General features: G+C 37.5%; 1 protein-coding gene across 1 annotated transcript in view; it reads right to left on the bottom strand.

Moving 5' to 3' along the window:
* Window positions 1-8,598: 8,598 nt before the first annotated feature.
* Window positions 8,599-24,886, bottom strand: part of LOC128685665 (endoribonuclease Dicer-like) — a 179,226-nt gene continuing 162,938 nt past the window's right edge. The window contains exon 5 of the mRNA XM_070080090.1: window positions 8,599-8,809. Coding sequence (XP_069936191.1) covers window positions 8,599-8,809 — 211 coding nt within the window. The remainder of the gene's footprint in view (window positions 8,810-24,886) is intronic.

Below are 24,886 nucleotides of genomic sequence, written 5' to 3'. Positions count from 1 at the left end.
AGGAAATTTTTGAAATGTGGGGTAAGATGGAAAGATTTATGGAGAAACATCAACCTGACAAAGCTGTTGCAAGTCATGTTGGCAACATGTACAGTGACAAAGTCTTGGCTCATTTTAAGGAAGTGTTAAAGAGACGCCAGAAACAGAGCTCTCTGGACAGTCATTTTGCGAGACAGGACTCCAGTGACTCTCAAGCTGGTCCTAGTGGCATTAAGAAACAGAGAAGAGAAGTAACCCCAGAAAAGCACTTGGTACCTGAGGTGTTGATGGGAGGGGATTCCCCTTCCAAACAGTAATTCAATCTCTCCTCCTCCAGTCTTCCATACACTAAGAAGAATTGCCAATAAAGGTAAGTGTTATGCTGTTAATGTTTCATTCATCATGTCCCATTGTATTGTTTATGTACTACATCTATATTTCATGTAAGAATTTTTTTTGTTGTAGTACTTCTGGGTGTCAGGAACGGATTAATTGTATTTACATTATTTCTTATGGGGAAAATTGATTCAAAAATCATAAATTTTGATAACAGTAACACTTTCAGGAATGGATTAATTACGATAAACGAGGGACCACTGTAATCCTAACATTTTGGTAAGAAAAAATAATTTTTTTTTTGCATATTTGGCAACAGAGAATGACAGTTTCAGAAATGGGCTTGTGACAGTCAAAGGGTTAATTTAAGGAACTGAAGCTCTATCGTTGTAATAATAATAATAATAATAATAATAATAATAATAATAATAATAATAATAATATTATTATAACAATTATTATAATAATAATATTATTTATTTTTTATTATCACACCGGCCGATTCCCACCAAGGCAGGGTGGCCCGAAAAAGAAAAACTTTCACCATCATTCACTCCATCACTGTCTTGCCAGAAGGGTGCTTTACACTACAGTTTTTAAACTGCAACATTAACACCCCTCCTTCAGAGTGCAGGCACTGTACTTCCCATCTCCAGGACTCAAGTCCGGCCTGCCGGTTTCCCTGAATCCCTTCATAAATGTTACTTTGCTCACACTCCAACAGCACGTCAAGTATTAAAAACCATTTGTCTCCATTCACTCCTATCAAACACGCTCACGCATGCCTGCTGGAAGTCCAAGCCCCTCGCACACAAAACCTCCTTTACCCCCTCCCTCCAACCCTTCCTAGGCCGACCCCTAATTGGAGCACAGATCCAATTCCCTAGATCAAGAGTCCCTCACCAGCATCAAGGAACCTTGATGCTGGTGAGGGGCTCTTGATCTAGGGAGTTGGATCTGTGCTCTAGTTACCTAAATTAATAATAACAGTAATAATACAGTGGACCCTCGTTTTTCGAAAAGCTCGAAAGTCGTAATTTTTGGAAATCATAATGTTTTTTCATCAAAACATTGACTCGCAAATCGTCGTTTGACTCACAAGTAGTCATTTGTCTGGGACGCGTACGCATGGCCTCGAGCTGCCTCACACTCCATTCCCAGGCAGTGTGCCATTGTTTATCAGTGAGTGAGGGTGATCCCACGAGTTCATACAATACATTTCATAATATTCCATTTGTTTTAGTGCTTGCAACTGCTAAATAAGTCAACATGGCTCCAAAGAAACCTTCTAGTGCCAGCCCTTTGGTAAAGAAACACATAATTTAAGAAAAAAGTTTGTAGAAAAATACGAAAGTGGTAGTGGTAGAATGGTAGCAGTTGTGATAGTGGTAGAGGGTGGTAGCAGTTGTGATAGTGGTAGAGGGTGGTAGTAGTGATAGTGGTAGAGGGTGGTAGTGATGGTGGTAGAGGGTGGTAGCAGTTGTGATAGTGGTAGAGGGTGGTAGCAGTTGTGATAGTGGTAGAGGGTGGTAGCAACTGTGATAGTGGTAGAAGGTGGTAGTGATTGTGATGGTGGTATAGGGTGCCTTCTTCAGTGATTCAGCAATTCTACTAACTCCTCCAATGTTGTTGGAGTTATATAGGGCTACAGAAAACACCGGCGCCTCAACTGCTGCTGCACCACCATTATGGATGGCTTATGCTCTCAGTGGCCCTTATACACCCAACAACAACAACAGAACACCTCTTGTGACATTCATAATGACTTATTTTATTCATTCTAGAGTATATTTCATGTTTCTATGTTATTAATATTGTTTATTATATCATATTAGTTGAATTGTGATAGATAAATAAGCCGTAGAGTTGATATTAGTGTCATATTCTCCAACAATAAACTCGTCTCCCCTCCCTCTGCCCTGTCTGCCATACACCAACTAGAGTCTTCAATAAAGGTAAGTATGATGTTAAATGTTCATTTATACATTTTATTAGTGCTTTACATTTATTTGGCATTCTTTTCTACATGTAAATCTATATTTAAGCTAGGGAAGTGGCTAGGGAAGTTACCCCTGAAGTGACTTACAGTCCTTATGGAGAGGGATTCCCCTTCCAAACAATAACCTCTCTTCCCTCTCCCCTCCTCCCTGTCTTCCATTCATCAACAAAAGCCTTCAATAATGGTAACTGTCATGTTGAATGTGCATTCTTTTGTGCATGTAAATCCATCTTTAAGGTATAAAAAAAAAATTTTTTTTGATGCTTCTGGGTGTCTGGAATGAATTAATTGGATTTACATTATTTCTTATGGGGAAAATGGATTCGCAAATCGTCAATTTTGATAATAGTCACACTCTCTGGAACGGATTAATTATGAAAAACGAGGGTCCACTGTAATAATAATAATAATAATAATAATAATAATAATAATAATAATAATAGTAATAATAATAATAATAATAATAATAATAATAATAATAATAATAATAATAATAATAATAATAGTAATAATAATAATAATAATAATAATAATAATAATATAATAATAATGAACGCCGCCAACTCAGTGTACTGTTTACCTCACTGTGAGAGCAGTTCTCTCATGCTTTGCTTACATTTTTGACAGTCATTTGGCCAAATTTCATTTTTCTAAGCATGGGTCCTAAGAAAGTAAGTTTAAAGGACAATGCTGAGAAGAAAGAGAGGATGATTTCCATGGAATTAAAGCATGAAATCATAGATAAACAAGTGATGGGGAAGCAGGGTGAGTTGGCTCGTAACTCAAATGTTGGCTCGTAACTCAGAGCAAAAAATCGACCCAGGGATGATTCATATCTCAAAAAACTCATACGTTGGGACACTCATAAGTCAAGGTTCCACTGCATTTTCTATTGAAACAATTGTAACTTGAGTAAAATTACTGTGTACTATAAATAAACAAAATGTACAACTTAAACTATGTTCAATTTCCTTAATACAGTGGACCCCTGCATAACGATGGCATCGCATAGCGATTTTTCCGCATAACGATTACTTTTATCGCAAAATTTTTGCCCCGCATACCGATTAAAAACCCGCATACCGATTTTCGTCCGAGACGCGTCCAATGTGCCCTCACATGTGCCGGCCGTCCCATTGTTTACCAGCCAGCCTCCGCGGTAACATCCAAGCATACACTCGGAATATTTCGTATTATTACAGTGTTTTCGGTGGTGTTTCTGGAAAATAAGTGACCATGGGCCCCAAGAAAGCTTCTAGTGCCAACCCTGTGGTAAAAAGGGTGAGAATTAGTATGGAAATTAAGAAAGATTTTGAAGGGTTTGGGGCTAACCCTGAGAAGCCTATGCCAGTTGTGGAATCCATTGTGCCTACTTCAAAGATTAAGGAAATGTGTGCAGAGTGGTTTCAACTGCAAACCTTTATAGATGAAAATCACCCTGACACAGCTGTTGCAAGCCGTGCTTGTGACTATTTCAATGACAATGTTATGGCCCATTTTAGGAAAGTCTTGAAGAAACGGGAGGTACAGAGCTCTATGGACAGATTTGTTGTGCGACAGAGGTCCAGTGACTCTGAAGCTGGTCCTAGTGGCATTAAAAGAAGAAGGGAAGTAACCCCAGAAAAGGACTTGCTACCTCAAGTCCTAATGGAAGGGGATTCCCCTTCTAAACAGTAAGAAGATAATGCTCTCCCCTCCTCCCATCCCATCAATCATCACCAGATCTTCAATAAAAGTAAGTGTCATGTAATTGTGCATGCCTTTTTCAGTTTGTGTGTATTAAAATTAACATTTCATGTGGTAAAAAAAATTTTTTTTCATACTTTTGGGCGTCTTGCACGGATTAATTTTAGTATTTCCATTATTTCTTATGGGGAAAATTAATTCGCATAACGATTATTTCGCATAACGATGAGCCCTCTTGCACGGATTAAAATCGTTAACCGGGGGTCCACTGTATTATGTAATCTGTAAGCCATTAACCCCTAAACTGTCCAAACAGATCTACGTTCACATGCGTAGTGCTCCAAAAGTAGATCTATGTTTTTTTACATATTTTCAAGTATAACAAAAAAAAAAAAAGTAGATCAAAGTTTTTTACACATTTTCAATTGTAAAAAAAAAAAAAAAAGGTTACGTTTTTTTAAATACTTTCAAATGTTGAAAAAATGTAGATCTACATTTGGACAGTTTAAGGGTTAAGTTAAGTCTGCCCATAATGCCTAAGCATGATAGTGGCTCTCTTTGCACTGCAACTCATTTTTGCAATTTCATAATCTCATGTCTGATGCACACATGAATAAAGACCACCTACTACTAACAGGTGATTTCAACATAAACATACTACACGACCAGGACCCACAAGTAACCGAATTCACAAACACAATGAATAACTGCCTGTTGCTACCAGCAATATCTAAACCTATGAGAATCTCTGAGACAAGCATCTCCTTAATAGACCACATCTGGACAAACACCATATCCCCTTTAAAATCATGTTCAAATAAATAAATAAATAAATAAATAAATAAAATCAGGCATAATCACGGACAACACTACAGACCACTACCCAACCTTTCTCATAACTAATCTGGGCAAACTGCCACAAGACATTACTAAAGTAACCTTCAGACTACATAACGAGACAGCAGTTAACAACTTTATAGCAGCTATGAATAACATCGATTGGCAATGTGAGCTTGAAACATATACAGATATGAATGAATGTATAAATAATTTTCTAAAAAAAGCCCAATGCCTCTACAACAGACATTGCCCCAGAAAAACTAAACAGATCACAGCAAAGAGACTGAATAATCCCTGGCTAACACCAAGCATCCTCAAATCCATTAACACAAAGCACAAATATGAAAAACAGTATAGAATGGGTCAAATAACTAGAGAACAGTCGAAAAATTACTCATCAGCACTTACCAGCCTGATAAGAAGGTCAAAAAAATTGTATTATGAAAATAGATTACATAACATCAAAGGTGATATGAAAAAAACCTGGAAAACTCTATCTGAAATTCTTGGAACTAAAAAGTTATCCAAAAACAAAGCAATCAAACTAACAAAATCAGATGAACCCCTACTCACTCCAACTGAAACAGCAAACAGACTTAATGTTTTCTTCTCCACCATAGGAAAAAATCTAGCAAACAAAATACCAAGTACAAACGCCCGTCCATCAGACTACCTCATAGGAACCTACCCAAATACACTATTCCTAGCTCCAACCAACCCCACTGAAGTTATGCTCATCATAAACACCCTTGAAAACAAGGCAGGAGACATAAACAACTTGCCTGCTTTTATGTACAAAAAAGCTTCTCAAGTATTGTCATCAATTATTGCAATGCTCTTTAACAAATCCATTGAATCATCTACCTTCCCAACAATCCTCAAAATAGCGAGGGTCACTCCGATTCATAAAGGAGGTGACCAAGCTGACTTGAATAACTATAGACCAATATCTAACTTACCACTGCTCTCTAAAATCTTTGAAAAATTAATTCATAGACAGATCTATTCCTACCTCATTTCACACAACATATTAAACCCTTGTCAATTTGGATTCAGGAATAATAAAAGCACAAATGATGCTATCATACACATGCTAGAACTAATATATACCGCACTTGAAAAGAAAGAAGTCCCGCTGGGCATTTTCACTGATTTACATAAAGCTTTCGATACAGTCGACCATGAACTACTGTACTCCAAATTAATGCACTGTGGTATCAGAGGCCACTCCCTCAACTACCTAAAGTCATACCTTAGTAACAGAACTCAATATGTGTATGCAAATGATGCAAACTCCTCCACCCAACCAATCACAGTAGGAGTCCCACAAGGAAGCATCCTTGGACTACTCCTCTTTCTCATCTACATCAATGATCTACCGAGTGCATCACAGCTACTCAAACCCATATTATTTGCAAATGACACTACATATGCATTTTCCCATCCAAACGCAGTCATACTAGCAAACACAGTCAATGCTGAATCACAGAAAATATCTGCCTGGATGATGACTAACAAACTTACCCTGAACACTGATAAAACCTATTTCATTCAGCTTGGAAACAAAGCTGCAAATGATCCAATTAACATTATGCTAAATGGATCATCAGTCACAAGACTCACAGAGGGAAAATTCCTAGGTATCCACCTTGACAGTAGCCTTAAGTTTCGGACACACATACAACAAATCACCAAGAAAATCTCCAAGACTGTAGGCATACTATCAAAGATAAGGTACTACGTTCCACAATCAGCTCTCCTGGCACTGTACCATTCACTCATATACCCTTATCTTACATATGGAATTTGTGCATGGGGATCAACAACATCCAATCACCTAAAACCCCTAATAACCCAGCAAAAGGCAGCAGTAAGAATGATAACAAATTCCCACTCCCACCAGCATACTCCACCAATTTTCAAAAGTCTGAATCTGCTTACCATTAAGAACATGCATACTTATTCATGTGCCTACTACATACACAGAACAATACACGCAAATATAAACCCCCCACTCAAACTTCTCCTCACCAACCTAAACAGGACACATGACCACAACACAAGACACATCTCCTTTTGATATACCTCGTGTCCATATCACACTGTGTAAAAACTCTATGCACATAAAAGGCCCCAAATAATGGAATTCATTACCAGAAGATATTAAAGTAACCTAGTCTGAAAATCAATTTAAGACTCTTCTCAAAAGCCACTTAACCCTTTGAGGGTTTTGGTCGTACTAGTACGTCTTACGCGTAGGGGTTTTTGACGTACTAGTACTCATAAATTCTAGCGGCCTCAAATCTAGTGGGAGAAAGCTGGTAGGCCTTCATATGAAAGAATGGGTCTATGTGGTCAGTGTGCATAGTCTAAAAAAAATCCTGCAGCACACAGTGCATAATGAGAAAAAAAAACTTTGACCATTTTTTTTTAATAAATCAGCGACTTTGCAGTGTATTTTCGTATGGTATTTATTGTTGTATTCTAGTTTTCTTGGTCTCATTTTATAGAATGGAAGACATATTACAGAAATTGAGATGATTTTGACTGGTTTTACAATGAAAGGTGCCTTGAAATTGAGCTCAAAGTAGCAGAAATGTTCGATTTTTACCAAACTTCAAAAGTAAACAAATCGTGCCAAGCGTGCAAAACACGTCAACTGGTGAGTCTAATATTCTTTCACAAGTGCACCAATAATATTTATACCATTTTTTACACTAATGCAGTAGTCTGCATAACAGTAAATCTTATATTTTTTGTGAAAATAAAAATTCAAAGTGGAAAGCAAAAGAATATAAGAGGGGCCTTGAGACGTGACTAATGACTAGAGGAAATGTCATTTTAGTGCCAGGAATGTCTTTCTTGTTTATTCTGGACCCTATTCGGAAATTGGCATCTTTTGAAATTTGTGTGAAATTGGCAAAATTGCTAAATTCTGACCACTGTACTGGATAGTTGAATTTCATAAATGGGTGGTTTCTTGCACCCATTCGATAGAAAAAATGTAGTTCTAGCGAAATATTCATGTTTTTTGTCGACTAGTACAGTGAAATTGGCCGAAAATGGGGCTCAAAGTGGGCAAAATCGCCGATGCGTAAACATCGCCGAGACCGCTAACTTTGCGAGAGCATAATTCCGTAAGTTTTCTATCAAATTTCAAACTTTTGGTGTCTTTATGATCGGGAAAAGATTCTCTATCTTTTCATAAGAGAAAATAATTTTTTTTTTTTTTAAATTTGGCCGACCCTGAGAACGAGTTTCGGAGAGGGCCTGTCGACCCTCAAAGGGTTAATCACCATAGACTAAATGCTAAATACTCAGTATACATTTACTCACCTATGTACTCCCACATCATAACTGAAACAATCCATTGTTGACAGGAATATAATTAAATCATTGTTTTTCACAAAAGCATTTTAGAATATAAATACGTATATCTTTGTACATATTATACAAATTTTGATTCGTTTATAATTAATGTTCTACTGTACAACTATGAGATAATTACTTTCCTACTGTACAACTACGATATATTACTCCCTAGTATTAAGTAGAATGTAAGCCAATAATGTTAAGTTGGCCCATAATGCCAAGGCATAATAGAGGCTCTCTTTGCATTGCAACCCACTACAGTATTGTATATACACAATCTCAATGTACTGTTTGCAAAGACATTAAATAAATAAATAAAATAAATAAAATTGATTGACTGAGTGTGTAATACTAAAGATCTTAGCTCAGCATCCACATCCTCATCCTCAGTGTTGAGAGTGTAATACTAAAGATCTTACCTCAGCATCCACCTCATCATCCTCAGTGTTGAGTGTGTCTTCCTCATAATCATCTTGCATGAGCTTCAAGTACTTTTCAATTGAGATAGAGAGCTTGGGAGCCATGTGGAGTAGATGTCTGTTAAACTTCATCTCAGCAGCAACCTTGGCCAGTGTCTCATTCTTCACGTAGTATGACCTGCATGTAAAATGATGCTCACTTAAAAACATCTCTGAGAAAATGTGCAGATTATTTCACCATCACTCACTCCATCCTTATCTTGCCAGAGGCATGCCAATAGTACAATACAAAACTGCAAATACCCCCACCCCTCCTTCATAGTATACTCACTGTATTTCCTACCTCTACAACTCAAGCCCAGCTAACCAGTATCCCTGAATCCCTTCATAAATGTTACTTTGCTCACACTCCAACAGCACATCACATTATAAAAACCACTTGCCTCCACTCCTATCTAACATGCTCATACATGTTTGCTGGATGTCCAAGTCCTTCACAAAAAACCTTTACCCCCTCCCTCCAACCTTTCCTAGGACGGCCTCTACCCCACCGTCCTTCCGCTAGATTTATATGCTCTCCAAGTCATCCTATTTTGTTTCATCCTCTCTAAATGTTCAAACCACCTCAACAACCCTTCCTCAGCCCTTTGGATAATATTATCAGTAACCCTGCACTTCCTTTTAATCCCCAAACTATGAATTCCCTACATAATATTCACACTGCACATTGCCGTGAGGCCTGGTCACAGACTGGGCTTGGGGGGCATTGACCCCCGAAGCCTTCTCCAGGTATCTCCAGGTATACATCTCCACTGTTGCCACCCTTGCTTCATGTTATGGTTGTAGGAGATAATGTGAGACAGTAGTGAGTTGTGTGTATTTGCACCAATGCCCAGGATAACAACAACAACAACAACAATTCACAGCTGTAAACGCCTCAATAGATGATCAGATGATCAAAACATAGAGTATTTAATTCTCTCACTGCTCCCAATGCCTTACATTCCTCCTTTTCTAAATTACATTATATCATCACCACAGGTGGTATCATTAAAATACAAAGATTAGCTCATCATTCAAAAACTATTTATAAACCCAACCTATCTGGAGGTTTGACTACTCTTCTGGAATGCCTGAGATATGGAGGGCTGGCATTGTCCTGAGGTCCAATCTCTCCTATCACACTGCTGTTTTCATAATAATAATAACTTTAATTCAAAGGAACATAAGAATTGGGTGTACATACCAAAAGCCCCTTTATATGCAGAGTATTTCAGGCATACGTAAGACTAACTTAAGATTAATAGGGCAATAACATTATAATAAACAATGAAGCCTTAAACCTACAAGGGTCATACAGCACAGCAGGGCAGGAAAGGGTGCAGGGGTACTGGGTAGCAAGAGAAAGAGAGGAACTATTATTAGGACATGGAGTGCAGCAGGGCCAGGGATAGTGCTGGGGTAGAGGGTAGCAAGAGATTGAGGTAGAAAGGGCTGTGATAAGTGCTAGCGGCATCATCATGAAAGCTTGTGCAGTATATCAGTTGCTGTCAAAAATCAACGAGAGAGTTTGGGTTAAAGGAGAGCCCATCAGCAAGAAGGTAAGATAAGATTTCGTTCAAATTTTTAACCCCGGATGGTTAGCTACCCAGGATAACCCAAGAAGGGCAGTGTGTCATAGATGACTGTCCGTCTTATTTCCACTGGAGCCCTCAATCTTGTCCCCCAGGATGCGACCCACACCAGTCACCTAACACCTAGATACCTATTTGCTGCTAGGTGAACAGGACAACAGGTGCAAGCAAACATGTCAAACTGTTTCTACCCCACCAGGAATGTAATAATGTTGGTAGAATTACCGACAATATGTAAAGTAAAAGGACACAAGTGCAACTAATGTGACATTTTGCTGTGGCAACGTTTCGCTCTCCAGGAGCTTTGTCAAGCCGTTACAAACAGTACATGGACACAGAGGGTATATATAGGCTCAGAGTGAGGTGCAATACTAGTGGCAGGAGTAGTAGTAGTGACATAAGTTGTAGTAGTAGTAGTAATACAATATGGTAGAGATGCCTTACCCCTTTTCATTCTACCCACTGCCTCACAAACTTCCCCCACACTCACAACTGGCTCTTCCTCACTCTTACAAGATGTATTCCTCCTTGCCCTATACATAAAATCACAGCTTCCCTATCTTCATCAACATTTAACAATTTCTCAAAATATTCCCTCCATCTTCCCAATACCTCTAACTCTCCCTTTAATAACTCACCTCTCTTGTTTTTAACTGACAAATCCATTTGTTCCCTAGGTTTCCTCAACTTGTTAATCTCACTTCAAAACTTTGTTATTTTCAACCAAATTTGTTGATAACATCTAACCCACTCTCTCATTTGCTCTCTTTTTAACCCTTTGACTGTTTCAGTCGTATATATACGTCTTACGAGGTACCGTCTTTGACGTATATATACTCATAAATTCTAGTGGCTTCAAATCAAGCAGGAGAAAGCTGGCAGGCTCACATGTGAGAGGATGGGTCTGTGTGGTCAGTGTGCACCATATAAAAAAAATCCTGGAGCACGGAGTGCATAATGAGAAAAAAAAACTCCGACCGTTTTTTTAATTAAAATGCTAATTTTGTGGTCTATTTTTGTATAGTATTTATGGTTGTATTCTCGTTTTCTTGGTCTCATTTGATAGAATGGAAAACATATTATAGAAATAGAGGTGATTTTGATTGGTTTTACTATAAGAACCTGGAAATGGAGCTCAAAGTAGGAGAAATGTTCGATTTTTGCCAATGTTCAAAAGTAAACAAATGATGTCAATTAGCCATTCTAATATGCAGTCACGAATGGGCTGACATTATTTGTACAATTATTACAGTACTGCAGTAGTCTGCATAACAGTAAATCTTCTGTTTTTTGTCTGAATAAAAATTCAAAATAGAAAGCAAGAGTAATATCAGAGGGGCCTGGAGATGTGACTGATGAACAAAGAACACGTTATTTTAGAACCAGGAGTGTCTGCATTGCTCATTCTGGACCTTATTTTGAAATTGACATATTTTTTAATTTTCGTGAAATTGGCCAAATTGCAAATTTCTGACCACGTTATTGGGTAGTTGAAATCGGTAAATGGGCAGTTTCTTGTACTCAATCGATAGAAAAAATGGAGTTCTAAAGAAATAGCCATGAGTTTCGTCAACTGGAACAATGGAATTAGCCGAAAATAGGGCTCAAATTGGGCGAAATCACCGATTTGTAAATATCGCCAAGTTTGCTAACTTCGCAAGAGCGTAATTCCATCAAATTTATTTTTTTTTGGTGTCATTACAATCTGGAAAAGATTCTCTATCATTTCATAAGAAAATATATATATATATATATATATTTTTTTTGAAATTTTGCAACACCAGGAGACTGGGTGTCTACACTGCAAACTGAATTGTTTGCAATCCTAATGGCGATAAAGCTAACCTAATACACTGAGCTTGACTCTATCATCAGTACTGATTCTATGTCATCATTGAAGGCTCTTGACTCATATAATGACTCCAATGACATGCTCATTGGAGAAGCCAGGTATAGATACTCAAAAATCAGGGACAAAGGAATTAATGTACAGTTGCTATGGATCCCATCACACATTGGATTACTCCTTCATGATAAAGTTGAAATGTTAGCCAAGAAGAGTACCCAAAAGGAGAATGTAGAATATAACTTTGGTATAACTGTGTCTAGCATTAGGAACAATATTAGGAGAGAAGTAAATAATGAAAATGATTGTTATAGGAATGCAATTAAAAGCCTGAGTAGATCTATAACCCACTATGATAACATGAACGTAGATAAGTATGTTTATGGAGCAACATGCAATATGAACAGACTGACTGATGTTGTAGTGTCCAGGCTTAGGCTGGGTTACAAGTACTTCTGGAAGTTTGGGAGACACACAGATGATGATCAAACTAAATGTAAATTATGCGATCAGGCATATGGTCACTGTCTTGAACACTATGTGCTTAATTGTCCACTTATTGAGGAATACAGAGACAGACAGTATAATAACCTATGTGACATGTCAAAATATCTTATTAATAAAAATAAGATACCAGATATACTAAGCAAATTTCCTAAATTTGCTTGTAACAGATTTATTTATTTATTTATTTTGTTTAATGTCTTTGCAAACAGTACATTGAGATTGTGTATATACAATAGTGGGTTGCAATGCAAAGAGAGCCTCTATTATGCCTAGGCATTATGGGCCAACTTAACATTATTGGCTTACTTTCTACTTAATACTAAGGAGTAGTATATCATAGTTGTACAGTAGGAAAGTAATTATTTAATAGTTGTACAGTAGAATATTAATTACAAATCAAAATTTGTATAATAGTAAATATAAAAGAAACACTACCTGTTTATAAATTCAAGTCTTCTCAAAGATCACTTACTCACCCAAAACCAAATAAATACTGAATAACTGAACCTTATAAATTGTATATCTTAAATGTTTCTCACAATTATATCACATAAATGTTAAACCTAAGACCCAATCTAACTTTGTTATTTTTTAAATACACTACCTAACAGAATACTCCATTCTACTGAATGTACAGCAATGCAAGCAACCGTATGACCTGTCTTTGTAATACTCATTTGTGTTTTATTGTTATCTGATTACAATAATGTTTTATCACTGATTACATCAATGCTTAGTTAATCTTAAGTTAATTTTAAGCCTGCCTGTAATGCTATGCATACAAGTGGCTTTGGCATGCTGCTCTACCTGTATTTCTTTGTACCTCTGTATGTATGTTCAAATTATTAAATAAATAAATAAATAAATAAAATAAATAATACAAAGATATACATATTTATATTCTAAAATGCTTTTGTGAAAAACAATGATTCAATTATATTCCTGTCAACAATGGATAAAAGGTTCAATGTGATTGTTTCAGTTATGATGTGGGAGTACATAGGTAAGTGTGTACTGAGTATTTAGCATTTAGTCTAGGGTGATTAAGTGGCTTTTGAGAAGAGTCTTAAATTGATTTTCAGACTGGGTTACTTTAATATCTTCTGGTAATGAATTCCATATTTTGGGGCCCTTTATGTGTATAGAGTTTTTACACAGTGTGATATGGACACGAGGTATATCAAAAAGAGATCTGTGTCTTGTGTTGTGGTCATGTGTCCTGTTTAGGTTGGTGAGGAAAAGTTTGAGTGGGGGGTTTATATTTGCGTGTATTGTTCTGTGTATGTAGTAGGCACATGAATAAGTATGCATGTTCTTAATGGTAAGCAGATTCAGACTTGAAAATTGGTGGAGTATGCTGGCGGGAGTGGAAATTTGTTATCATTCTTACTGCTGCCTTTTGCTGGGTTATTAGGGGTTTTAGGTGATTGGATGTTGTTGATCCCCATGCACAAATTCCATATGTAAGATAAGGGTATATGAGTGAATGGTACAGTGCCAGGAGAGCTGATTGTGGAACGTAGTACCTTATCTTTGATAGTATGCCTACAGTCTTGGAGATTTTCTTGGTGATTTGTTGTATGTGTGTCTGGAACTTAAGGCTACTGTCAAGGTGGATACCTAGGAATTTTCCCTCTGTGAGCCTTGTGACTGATGATCCATTTAGCGTAATGTTAATTGGATCATTTGCAGCTTTGTTTCCAAACTGAATGAAGTAGGTTTTATCAGTTTTCAGGGTAACTTTGTTAGTCATCGTCCAGGCAGATATTTTCTGTAATTCAGCGCTGACTGTGTTTGCTAGCATGACTGCGTTTAGGTGGGAAAATATTTATGTAGTGTCATCTGCAAATAATATGGGTTTGAGTAGCTGTGATGCATTTGGTAGATTATTGATGTAGATGAGAAAGAGGAGTGGTCCAAGGAGGCTTCCTTGTGGGACTCCTACTGTGATTGGTTGGGTGGAGGAGTTTGCATCATTTGCAAACACATATTGAGTTCTGTTACTAAGGTATGACTTTAGGTAGTTGAGGGAGTGGCCTCTGATACCATAGTGCATTAATTTGGAGTACAGTAGTTCATGGTCGACTGTATCGAAAGTTTCACGTATATCAATGAAAATGCCCAGCGGGACTTCTTTCTTTTCAAGTGCGGTATATATTAGTTCTAGCATGTGTATGATAGTGTCATTTGTGATAAGAAACTATAGATAACTATAGATATGTAGATATAAATCCATATGTATTCATGTTAACCCTTTGGGGCCTAGTTCCTGGGCCTTTTGTGTATCCATATGATCTTCCGCTACCATCCACAGGATGGATATGGGGTGCACAATAAACTAGCCACTTCGGTGGCAAAATCTAAATCTCTGATCAGGAGACACCTCAGGATTGGGGGTTGCGACAGTCAAGGGGTTAAACTGCTTCACCACTCTCTTAACCTCTCTTTTTCTCTCCATATACTCTTCCCTCCTTGCATCACTTCTACTTTGTAAAAACCCTTCATATGCTAACTTTTTCTCCCTTACTACTCTCTTTACATCATTCCACCAATCACTCTTCTTCCCTCCCATGCCCACTTTCCCATAACCACAAACTTCTGCTGAACACTCTAACACTACATTCTCAAAGCTACCCCATACATCTTCGACCCCATTGCCTATACTCTCACTAGCCCATCTATCCTCCAATAGTTGTTTATATCTTACCCTAAATGTCTCCTCTTTTAGTTTATAAATGTTAACTTCTCACTTGCTGCTTCTATTTTCCTTGTATCCCACCTACCTTTTACTCTCACTGTAGCTACAACTAAAAAGTGATCTGATATATCTGTAGCCCCTCTATAGACATGTACATCCTGAAGCCTACTCAACAGTCTTTTATCTACCAATATGTAGTCCAACAAACTACTGCCATTACGCCCTACATCATATCTTGTATATATATTTATTCTCTTTTTCTTAAAATATGTATTACCTATTAACTAAACCCCTTTCTATACAAAGTTCAATCAAAGGGTTCCCATTATCATTTACACCTGGCACCCCAAACTTACCTAGCACACCCTCTCTAAACGTTTCTCCTACTTTAGTATTTAGGTCCCCTACCACAATTACAATCTCACTTGGTTCAAAGGTTCCTATACATTCACTTAACATCTCCCAAAATCTCTCTCTCTCCTCTACACTCCTCTCTTCTCCTGGTGCATACACACTTATTATGACCCACGTTTCACATCCAATCCTCATTTTAATCCACATTACACATTTATATTCCCTCTTCTCCTTCCATAACTGATCCTTCAACATTATTGCTACCCCTTCTTTAGCTCTAACTCTCTCAGATACTCCTGACTTAATCCCATTTATTTCTCCCCACCGAAACTCACCTACCCCCTTCAGCTTTGTTTCACTTGGCTGCCCCCAGCCCATCCACCCCTCTCTTCCCCAGATTCAACCTACCAAGTAGTGTCAGGTATGACCAACAATCCAGATACCCTAAAGTCATGCATCTCCACCTTAGTTATTGAAAATATGAATCTTCGAGAGACGCTAACAAAACAAGACGCCAGGATGACACAATTTGAGAACAAAATCCTCAGTCTTGAACAAAAGTTATCAACACCAGGAATAACTAACTGTGGCAAAACCATCCAAACAGTCATAGATAGCTGTACAGAACAAATAATATCTCTTAATACAAAGGTTGAAGAAGCAGTAAAAGAATGGAAGAACAACTTAGATAACCAGTTCAGTGACTACTTTGCTCTCCAAGATGATAAAACTGAGCAAGATAAACTATCGGACACAGTAATAGTTAACAGTCCACTTTTTCCCAGTGATATGAACCAAACAAACAGTAAAGAAATTACTATCCAGATCATAAAAGACCAAACAAAAGTTACAGTACCAGAGTCAGAAATAAAAGAAGCCAGGTTACTAGGATCCCATGGTAGAAGTGTTATGCTTAGATTCCACTCACATGACAGGAAAAAAGACTTAATTATTGCATCTATTAAAGTAAAGAAAGAGGTATACATAAACGAGTGTCTTACCAAAAAACGTCAGAACCTCCTGTATAGAGTCAGAAAACTTAAGCGGGAGAATAATGACACAATACACCAATGCTTCACACGGGATGGGAAAATTCTTGTTAGGAAAACAAATGTAGGTCAACTGTACACAATCACGAACGAGAATGATCTATCATGATTTCTCAGGGATACTAATCTTACAGAGAATAACTAAACAATGTCCAACCTAAAAGCCTACATAGTGTAGTGTATGTTTTGCTCATTATTATTCAAATTTCATAGTATAATCTCTTAGTAATTAAATAATCAACTACCTCATTATGTGATTTTACTAGTAAGCATAAGTCACCTTACGTAATTTTCTTATTTACTATTGTTTGCTTAAATATTAGCTGAATTGATACTTTCTCTGTCCATATTACTACCTCATATTTTTTTAAATACTATTAATTGATATTACTTACCAAAATTAATAATTAATTACCATTTTTACTATCAGTACAATTTACTCTTAACATTTTTGACATCATTTAATTACCATTACTTCTCTAATTACCATAGCCAAATTCAAATCCAAATACCTACAAAAACCTCTCACATTGATAAACATCTACAGAGTTCCACAGTCAAACATTAGACAATTTAGTCAAAACCTAGGAAGTATGATAACTGATGCACGCTTGAACAAAGATCACTTACTACTCTCAGGTGACTTCAATATAAATCTCCTGCAAGACCAGGACCCACACGTTACTGAATTCACAAACACAATGAGTAACTGTATGTTGCTACCAACAGTAACAAAACCTACAAGAGTTACAGAGACTAGTGTTTCCCTACTTGACCACATCTGGACCAACACCATATCCCCTTTAAAATCAGGCATAATTACAGATAATACCACAGACCACTACCCTACTTTTCTCATAACAACTCTTGGTAAATTACCCCAAGACACTACTAAAGTCACCTTCAGACTTCACAATGAGGCAGCCATTAATAACTTCACAACAGCAGTAGCAAACATTGACTGGCACACTGAGCTAGAAATCTATACAGATATTGACGAATGTATTAATAATTTTCTAAAAAAGACCCAATACCTCTATAACAAGCACTGCCCTAAAAAAACTAAACAGATGACAGCTAAGAGACTGAACAGTCCCTGGTTAACACCCAGCATTCTCAAATCCATAAATACAAAACACCAATATGAAAAACAGTACAGAATGGGTCACATAACCAGAGACCAAACAAAACGTTACTCGTCAATCCTAACCAGCCTGATAAGAAGGGCAAAAAAATTGTATTATGAGAACAGATTATCCAACTTACGAGGTGATATAAAAAAGACCTGGAAAACCCTATCAGAAATTCTAGGAACAAAAAAGTTATCACGAAATAGCGAAATAAAATTAGCAAAATCAGATGAACCCCAACTCCCACCAACAGAAACAGCAAATAGACTCAATGGCTTCTTCTCCACTATAGGACAAAACCTTGCCAATAAAATCCCAAGCTCAGATACCCCACCAAATGACTACCTCACCGGCAACTACCCGAACACACTGTTCCTAGCTCCGACTAACCCATATGAAGTCTCCCTTATTATCAACACACTAAAAAACAAGGCAGGAGATTTAAATACCTAACCACCCTTTATATACAAAAAAGTGTCACAAGTGCTATCACCAATCATTGCAACACTCTTTAACAAATCCATTGAATCCTCCACCTTCCCTACAGTACTCAAAATAGCAAGGGTCACCCCGATCCACAAAGGAGGAGACCAAACAGAGTTGAATAACTATAGGCCAATATCCAACTTACACCCTCTCTCAAAAATCTTCGAAAAATTAATTCATAAACGAATCTACTCCTACCTTATCTCCCAAAACATACTCAACCCCTGCCAATTTGGATTCAGGCCAAATAAAAATACTAATGATGCTATTATACACATGCTAGAACATATATACACTGCAATAGAGAAAAAAGAAGTCCCACTGGGGATCTTCATTGACTTACGTAAAGCTTTTGATACAGTTAACCATGACTTACTCCACGTAAAATTGTCACACTATGGTATAAGAGGGCACTCCCTCAACTACCTCAAGTCATACCTCAGCAACAGAAGCCAATATGTGTATGCAAATGGGGCAAACTCTTCTGCACAACCAATTACAGTTGGTGTCCCACAGGGAAGTGTCCTTGGCCCTCTTCTCTTTCTCCTATACATAAATGACCTACCAAATGCTTCGCAATTACTCAAACCCACACTATTTGCAGATGACACTACGTACGTCTTCTCCCACCCGAGCCCAGTCACGCTAGCCAATACTGTAAATACCGAATTACAGAAAATATCTACCTGGATGAGGACTAACAAACTTACACTAAACATTGACAAAACCTACTTCATTCAGTTTGGTAACAGAGCTACAGATGTCCCTCTTAACATAATGATAAACGGATCACCTATCACAAAGCTAACAGAGGGAAAATTCTTAGGAATCCACCTTGATAATAGACTCAAATTTCATACACATATACAACAAATTTCTAAGAAAATTTCCAAGACTGTAGGCATACTATCGAAGATACGGTACTATGTTCCACAGTCAGCCCTCCTGGCCCTATATCACTCTCTTATTTACCCCTATCTCATCTATGGAATTTGTGCATGGGGCTCAACAACAAGTAACCATCTCAGACCACTAATTACCCAACAAAAGGCTGCAGTTAGAATGATAACAAATTCTCACTATAGGCAGCACACTCCACCAATATTCAATACACTAAACCTACTCACCATACAAAACATCCATACTTATTACTGCACCTATTACATACATAGAACACTTAACTCTGATATTAACCCTCCCCTCAAACATCTCCTTGCCAACCTCAACAGAACACATGACCATAACACAAGGCACAGATCACTCTTTGATGTTCCTCGTGTCCATCTCACACTATGCAAAAACTCAATGCACATAAAAGGCCCTAAAATCTGGAATTCATTACCTGTAAATATAAAAGAAACACTACCTGTTTATAAATTCAAGTCTCTTCTCAAAGATCACTTACTCACCCAAAACCAAATAAATACTGAATAACTGAACCTTATAAATTGTATATCTTAAATGTTTCTCACAATTATATCACATAAATGTTAAACCTAAAACCCAATCTAACTTTATTATTTTTTAAATACACTACCTAACAGAATACTCCATTCTACTGAATGTACAACAATGCATACAACCATATGACCTGTCTTTGTAATACTCACTTGTGCTTTATAGTAATCTGTTTACATTAAAGTTTTATCACTGATTTCATCATTGCTTAGTTAATCTTAAGTTAATTTTAAGCCAGCCCGTAATGCTATGCATAGTATAAGTGGCTTTGGCATGCTGCTCTTATCTGTATTTTTTGTACCTCTGTATGTGTGCTCAAATTTTAAATAAATAAATAAATAAATAAATAAATAAATAAGGGGCTTTTGGCATGCACCCCTAAATGTAATTCACCTTTGTACAAATACTGTATCATGCTGAAATAAAGAGTACTCTTAAATACCTTGTACTGCCAAATAACCTCTAGTATAACTACCAGTGCAATATTGAATCCAAATAACTGTTCTTAAAATTTAATACTTAAAATAAACATTACTTTTTCACTTTTTTTTTTTGCAAATTAATCTTTTTTTGTAATCATTATTACTTACAAAATTTTATTAAACACCATATTTACTACCAGTCAATTTTACTTTTGTACATTAATCATTATTTTATACTTTTCATAACATTTTGTTGCCAAATTTTCAAGTTTGTACACCTACCATCTGACTTACGACCTACTCGACATATGTCCACTCGACTTACGACCGTGCATCTGGCAGCTGGGCTGGGCCAGCTGATGCACACCGCTGTACAATATTTGACAATACTCGCGGCGGCAATATGTCATGCAGGCAGCATCAGTTTGAGTAACCCTGTCCTATCAGCAGCATCATACTGTATTAACTGTACTAACTGGACAGTAAATTTCACCATGGCCCCTAAGATGAAGTCTGAATCTTGCACTGGAGATTGTGGCAAGAAAGGCTCTTACTCTCGAACTCTCTATTTGTCTTCACTGTTGCACATAAACCTGTCTGTATCTGTCTGTCAGTATATCTGTCTGTATCTCTGTGTGTCTGTTTATCTGTCTGTTTGTCTTTCTGTCTACCTGTGTCTGTCTTTCTGTCTACCTGTGTGTCTTTCTGTCTACCTGTGTCTGTCTTTATGTCTACCTGTGTCTGTGTCTACCTGTGTGTCTGTCTTTCTGTCTACCTGTGTGTCTGTCTTTCTGTCTGTCTACCTGTATGTCTGTCTTTGTCTGCTTGTCTGTCTCAGAGCCACTCATTACCCTTTGAGGGTCGACAGGCCCTCTCAGAAACTCGTTCTCAGGGTCGGCCAAATTTAAAAAAAAAAAAAATTACTTTTTCTTATGAAAAGATAGAGAATCTTTTCCCGATCATAATGGCACCAAAATTATGAGATTTGATGGAAAACTTACGGAATTATGCTCTCGCGAAGTTAGCGGTCTCGGCGATGTTTAATCATCGGCGATTTTGCCCAATTTGAGCCCCATTTTCGGCCAATTCCACTGTACTAGTCGACAAAAAACATGAATATTTCGCTAGAACTACATTTTTTCTATCGAATGAGTGCAAGAAACCACCCATTTACCATTTTCAACTATCCAATACAGTGGTCAGAATTTAGCAATTTTGCCAATTTCACACAAATTTAAAAAAATGGCAATTTCCGAATAGGGTCCAGAACAAACAAGAAATACATTCCTGGCAATAAAATGACATTTCCTCTGTTCATTAGTCACGTCTCAAGGCCCCTCTTACATTCTTTTGCTTTCCACTTTGAATTTTTATTCTCACAAAAAATAGAAGATTTACTGTTATGCAGATTACTGCATTAGTGTAAAAAATGGTATAAATCATATTGGCGCACTTGCAAAAGAATGTTAGACTCACCAGTTGACGTGTATTGGACGCTTGGCATGATTTGTTTACTTTTGAACTTTGGTAAAAATCGAACATTTCCGCTACTTTGAGCTCAATTTCAAGGTACTTTTCATTGTAAAACCAGTCAAAATCATCTCAATTTCTGTGATATGCCTTCCATTCTATAAAATGAGACCAAGAAAACTAGAATACAACAATAAATACCATACGAAAATAGAGTGCAAAGTTGCTGTTTTATGCCAAAAAAACGGTCAAAGTTTTTTTTTTCTCATTATGCACTGTGTGCTGCAGGATTTTTTTTATACCGTGCACACTGACCACATAGACCCATTCTTTCATAAGGAGGCCTACCAGCCTTTTCCCGAGAGATTTGACGGCACTAGAATTTATGCGTACTAGTACGTCAAAAACCCCTGCGCGTAAGACGTACTAGTACGGCCGAAACCCCCAAAGGGTTAAGAGTGTACTTGGTCTTGAAGACGTCATATTAATAATGATAATAACAATAATAATCACCGAGGCGCATTAAATGTGTATAAAACGTTAATATAGACATTTTGCTTAATCCATTGATGATTTTTTTTCAAAATTATATAATAAACATGCTACATAACATATAAATTAACAAATATGAGATGTTTTTCTGGTCGGCTTGACAGTGAACAGGAATTATTCGTGTCCGGGCTGGTAACAACAACAATAACGTTTATTTGCATAACTTGTGAACATTCTACATTCTCATTCTCTCTCTCATTTATTCATTTAATCTTGTTTACTCACCTCTCACTCTACATTAAAACTACAGATATTTTAAGGTAAGTAATGAGTAGACACGATTATTATATTATAGCTTAATAATAATAATATTAATATTAGTAGATCAAGTGTTTACATTGAAGCATATATGTGAACAGTATTTGGATAAAGGTAGGGAAGTTTTTATTGCATTTATGGATTTAGAAAAGGCATATGATAGAGAGGACAGAGGAGCAATGTGGCAGATGTTGCAAGTATATGGAATAGGTGGTAAGTTACTAAATGCTGTAAAGAGCTTTTATGAGGATAGTGAGGCTAAGGTTAGGGTGTGTAGAAGAGAGGGAGAATACTTCCTGGTAAAAGTAGGTCTTAGACAGGGATGTGTAATGTCACCATGGTTGTTTAATATATTTATAGATGGGGTTGTAAAAGAAGTAAATGCTAGGGTGTTCGGGAGAGGGGTGGGATTAAATTATAGGGAATCAAATTCAAAATGGGAATTGACACAGTTACTTTTTGCTGATGATACTGTGCTTATGGGAGATTCTAAAGAAAAATTGCAAAGGTTAGTGGATGAGTTTGAGAATGTGTGTAAAGGTAGAAAGTTGAAAGTGAACATAGAAAAGAGTAAGGTGATGAGGGTATCAAATGATTTAGATAAAGAAAAATTGGATATCAAATTGGGGAGGAGGAGTATGGAAGAAGTGAATGTTTTCAGATACTTGGGAGTTGACGTGTCGGCGGATGGATTTATGAAGGATGAGGTTAATCATAGAATTGATGAGGGAAAAAAGGTGAGTGGTGCGTTGAGGTATATGTGGAGTCAAAAAACGTTATCTATGGAGGCAAAGAAGGGAATGTATGAAAGTATAGTAATACCAACACTCTTATATGGATGTGAAGCTTGGGTGGTAAATGCAGCAGCGGTTGGAGGCAGTGGAGATGTCCTGTCTAAGGGCAATGTGTGGTGTAAATATTATGCAGAAAATTCGGAGTGTGGATATTAGGAGAAGGTGTGGAGTTAATAAAAGCATTAGTCAGAGGGCAGAAGAGGAGTTGTTGAGGTGGTTTGGTCATTTAGAGAGAATGGATCAAAGTAGAATGACATGGAAAGCATATAAATCTATAGGGGAAGGAAAGAAGGGTAGGGGTTGTCCTCGAAAGGGTTGGAAAGAGGGGGTAAAGGAGCTTTTGTGGGTGAGGGGCTTGGACTTCCAGCAAGCGTGCATGAGCGTGTTAGATAGGAGTGAATGGAGACGAATGATACTTGGGACCTGACGATCTGTTGGAGTGTGAGCAGGATAATATTTAGTGAAGGGATTCAGGGAAACCGGTTATTTTCATATAGTCGGACTTGAGTCCTGGAAATGGGAAGTACAATGCCTGCACTTTAAAGGAGGGGTTTGGGATATTGGCAGTTTGGAGGGATATGTTGTGCATCTTTATACGTATATGCTTCTAAACTGTTGTATTCTGAGCACCTCTGCAAAAGCAGTGATAATGTGTGAGTGTGGTGAAAGTGTTGAATGATGATGAAAGTATTTTCTTTTTGGGGATTTTCTTTCTTTTTTGGGTCACCCTGCCTCAGTGGGAGACGACCGACTTGTTGAAAAAAAAAAAAAATTAGTACATATGTATTATTGTAATAATAATGATTATTAATATTATTATTAATTTAGGGCACCGGAGCACAGATCCACTGTATAGCACTTTGTCTGGATTTTTTGGGTTATCCTAGGTAATTTATAATTTGTATGATAACTTGACTTACGTGTACCAGTGAGAGAGAGAGAAAGAGAGAGAGAGAGAGAGAGAGAGAGAGAGAGAGAGAGAGAGAGAGAGAGAGAGAGAGAGAGAGAGAGAGAGAGAGAGAGAGAGAGAGAGAGAGAGAGAGAGAGAGAGAGAGAGAGAGAGAGAGAGAGAGAGAGAGAGAGAGAGAGAGAGAGAGAGAGAGAGAGAGAAAGAGAGAGAAAGAGAGAAAGAGAGAGAGAGAGAGAGAGAGAGAGAGAGAGAGAGTATAGAGAGAGAGAGAGAGAGAGAGAGAGAGAGAGAGAGAGAGAAAGAGAGAGAGAGAAAGAGAGAGAGAGAGAGAGAGAGAGAGAAAGAGAGAGAGAGAGAGAGAGAAAGAGAGAGAGAGAGAGAGAGAGAGAGAGAGAGAGAGAGAGAGAGAGAGAGAGAGAGAGAGAGACAGACAGACAGACAGACAGACAGACAGAGAGAGAGAGAGAGAGAGAGAGAGAGAGAGAGAGAGAGAGAGAGAGAGAGACAGACAGACAGACAGACAGAGAGCTAGAGAGAGAGAGAGAGAGAGAGAGAGAGAGAGAGAGAGAGAGAGAGAGAGAGAGATACAGAGAGAGATACAGAGAGAGAGATACAGAGAGAGAGATACAAAGAGACAGCCACATTCGGTCAGCCAGTCAGCCAACTACCCACTCACCCATCCAGCCA

This window comes from Cherax quadricarinatus, unplaced genomic scaffold (genome assembly GCF_038502225.1).
Source record: "Cherax quadricarinatus isolate ZL_2023a unplaced genomic scaffold, ASM3850222v1 Contig140, whole genome shotgun sequence".
NCBI lineage: Eukaryota > Metazoa > Arthropoda > Malacostraca > Decapoda > Parastacidae > Cherax > Cherax quadricarinatus.
The sequence above is the reverse complement of the archived record's forward strand: the minus strand, read 5'-3'. Positions and strand labels throughout refer to the sequence as shown.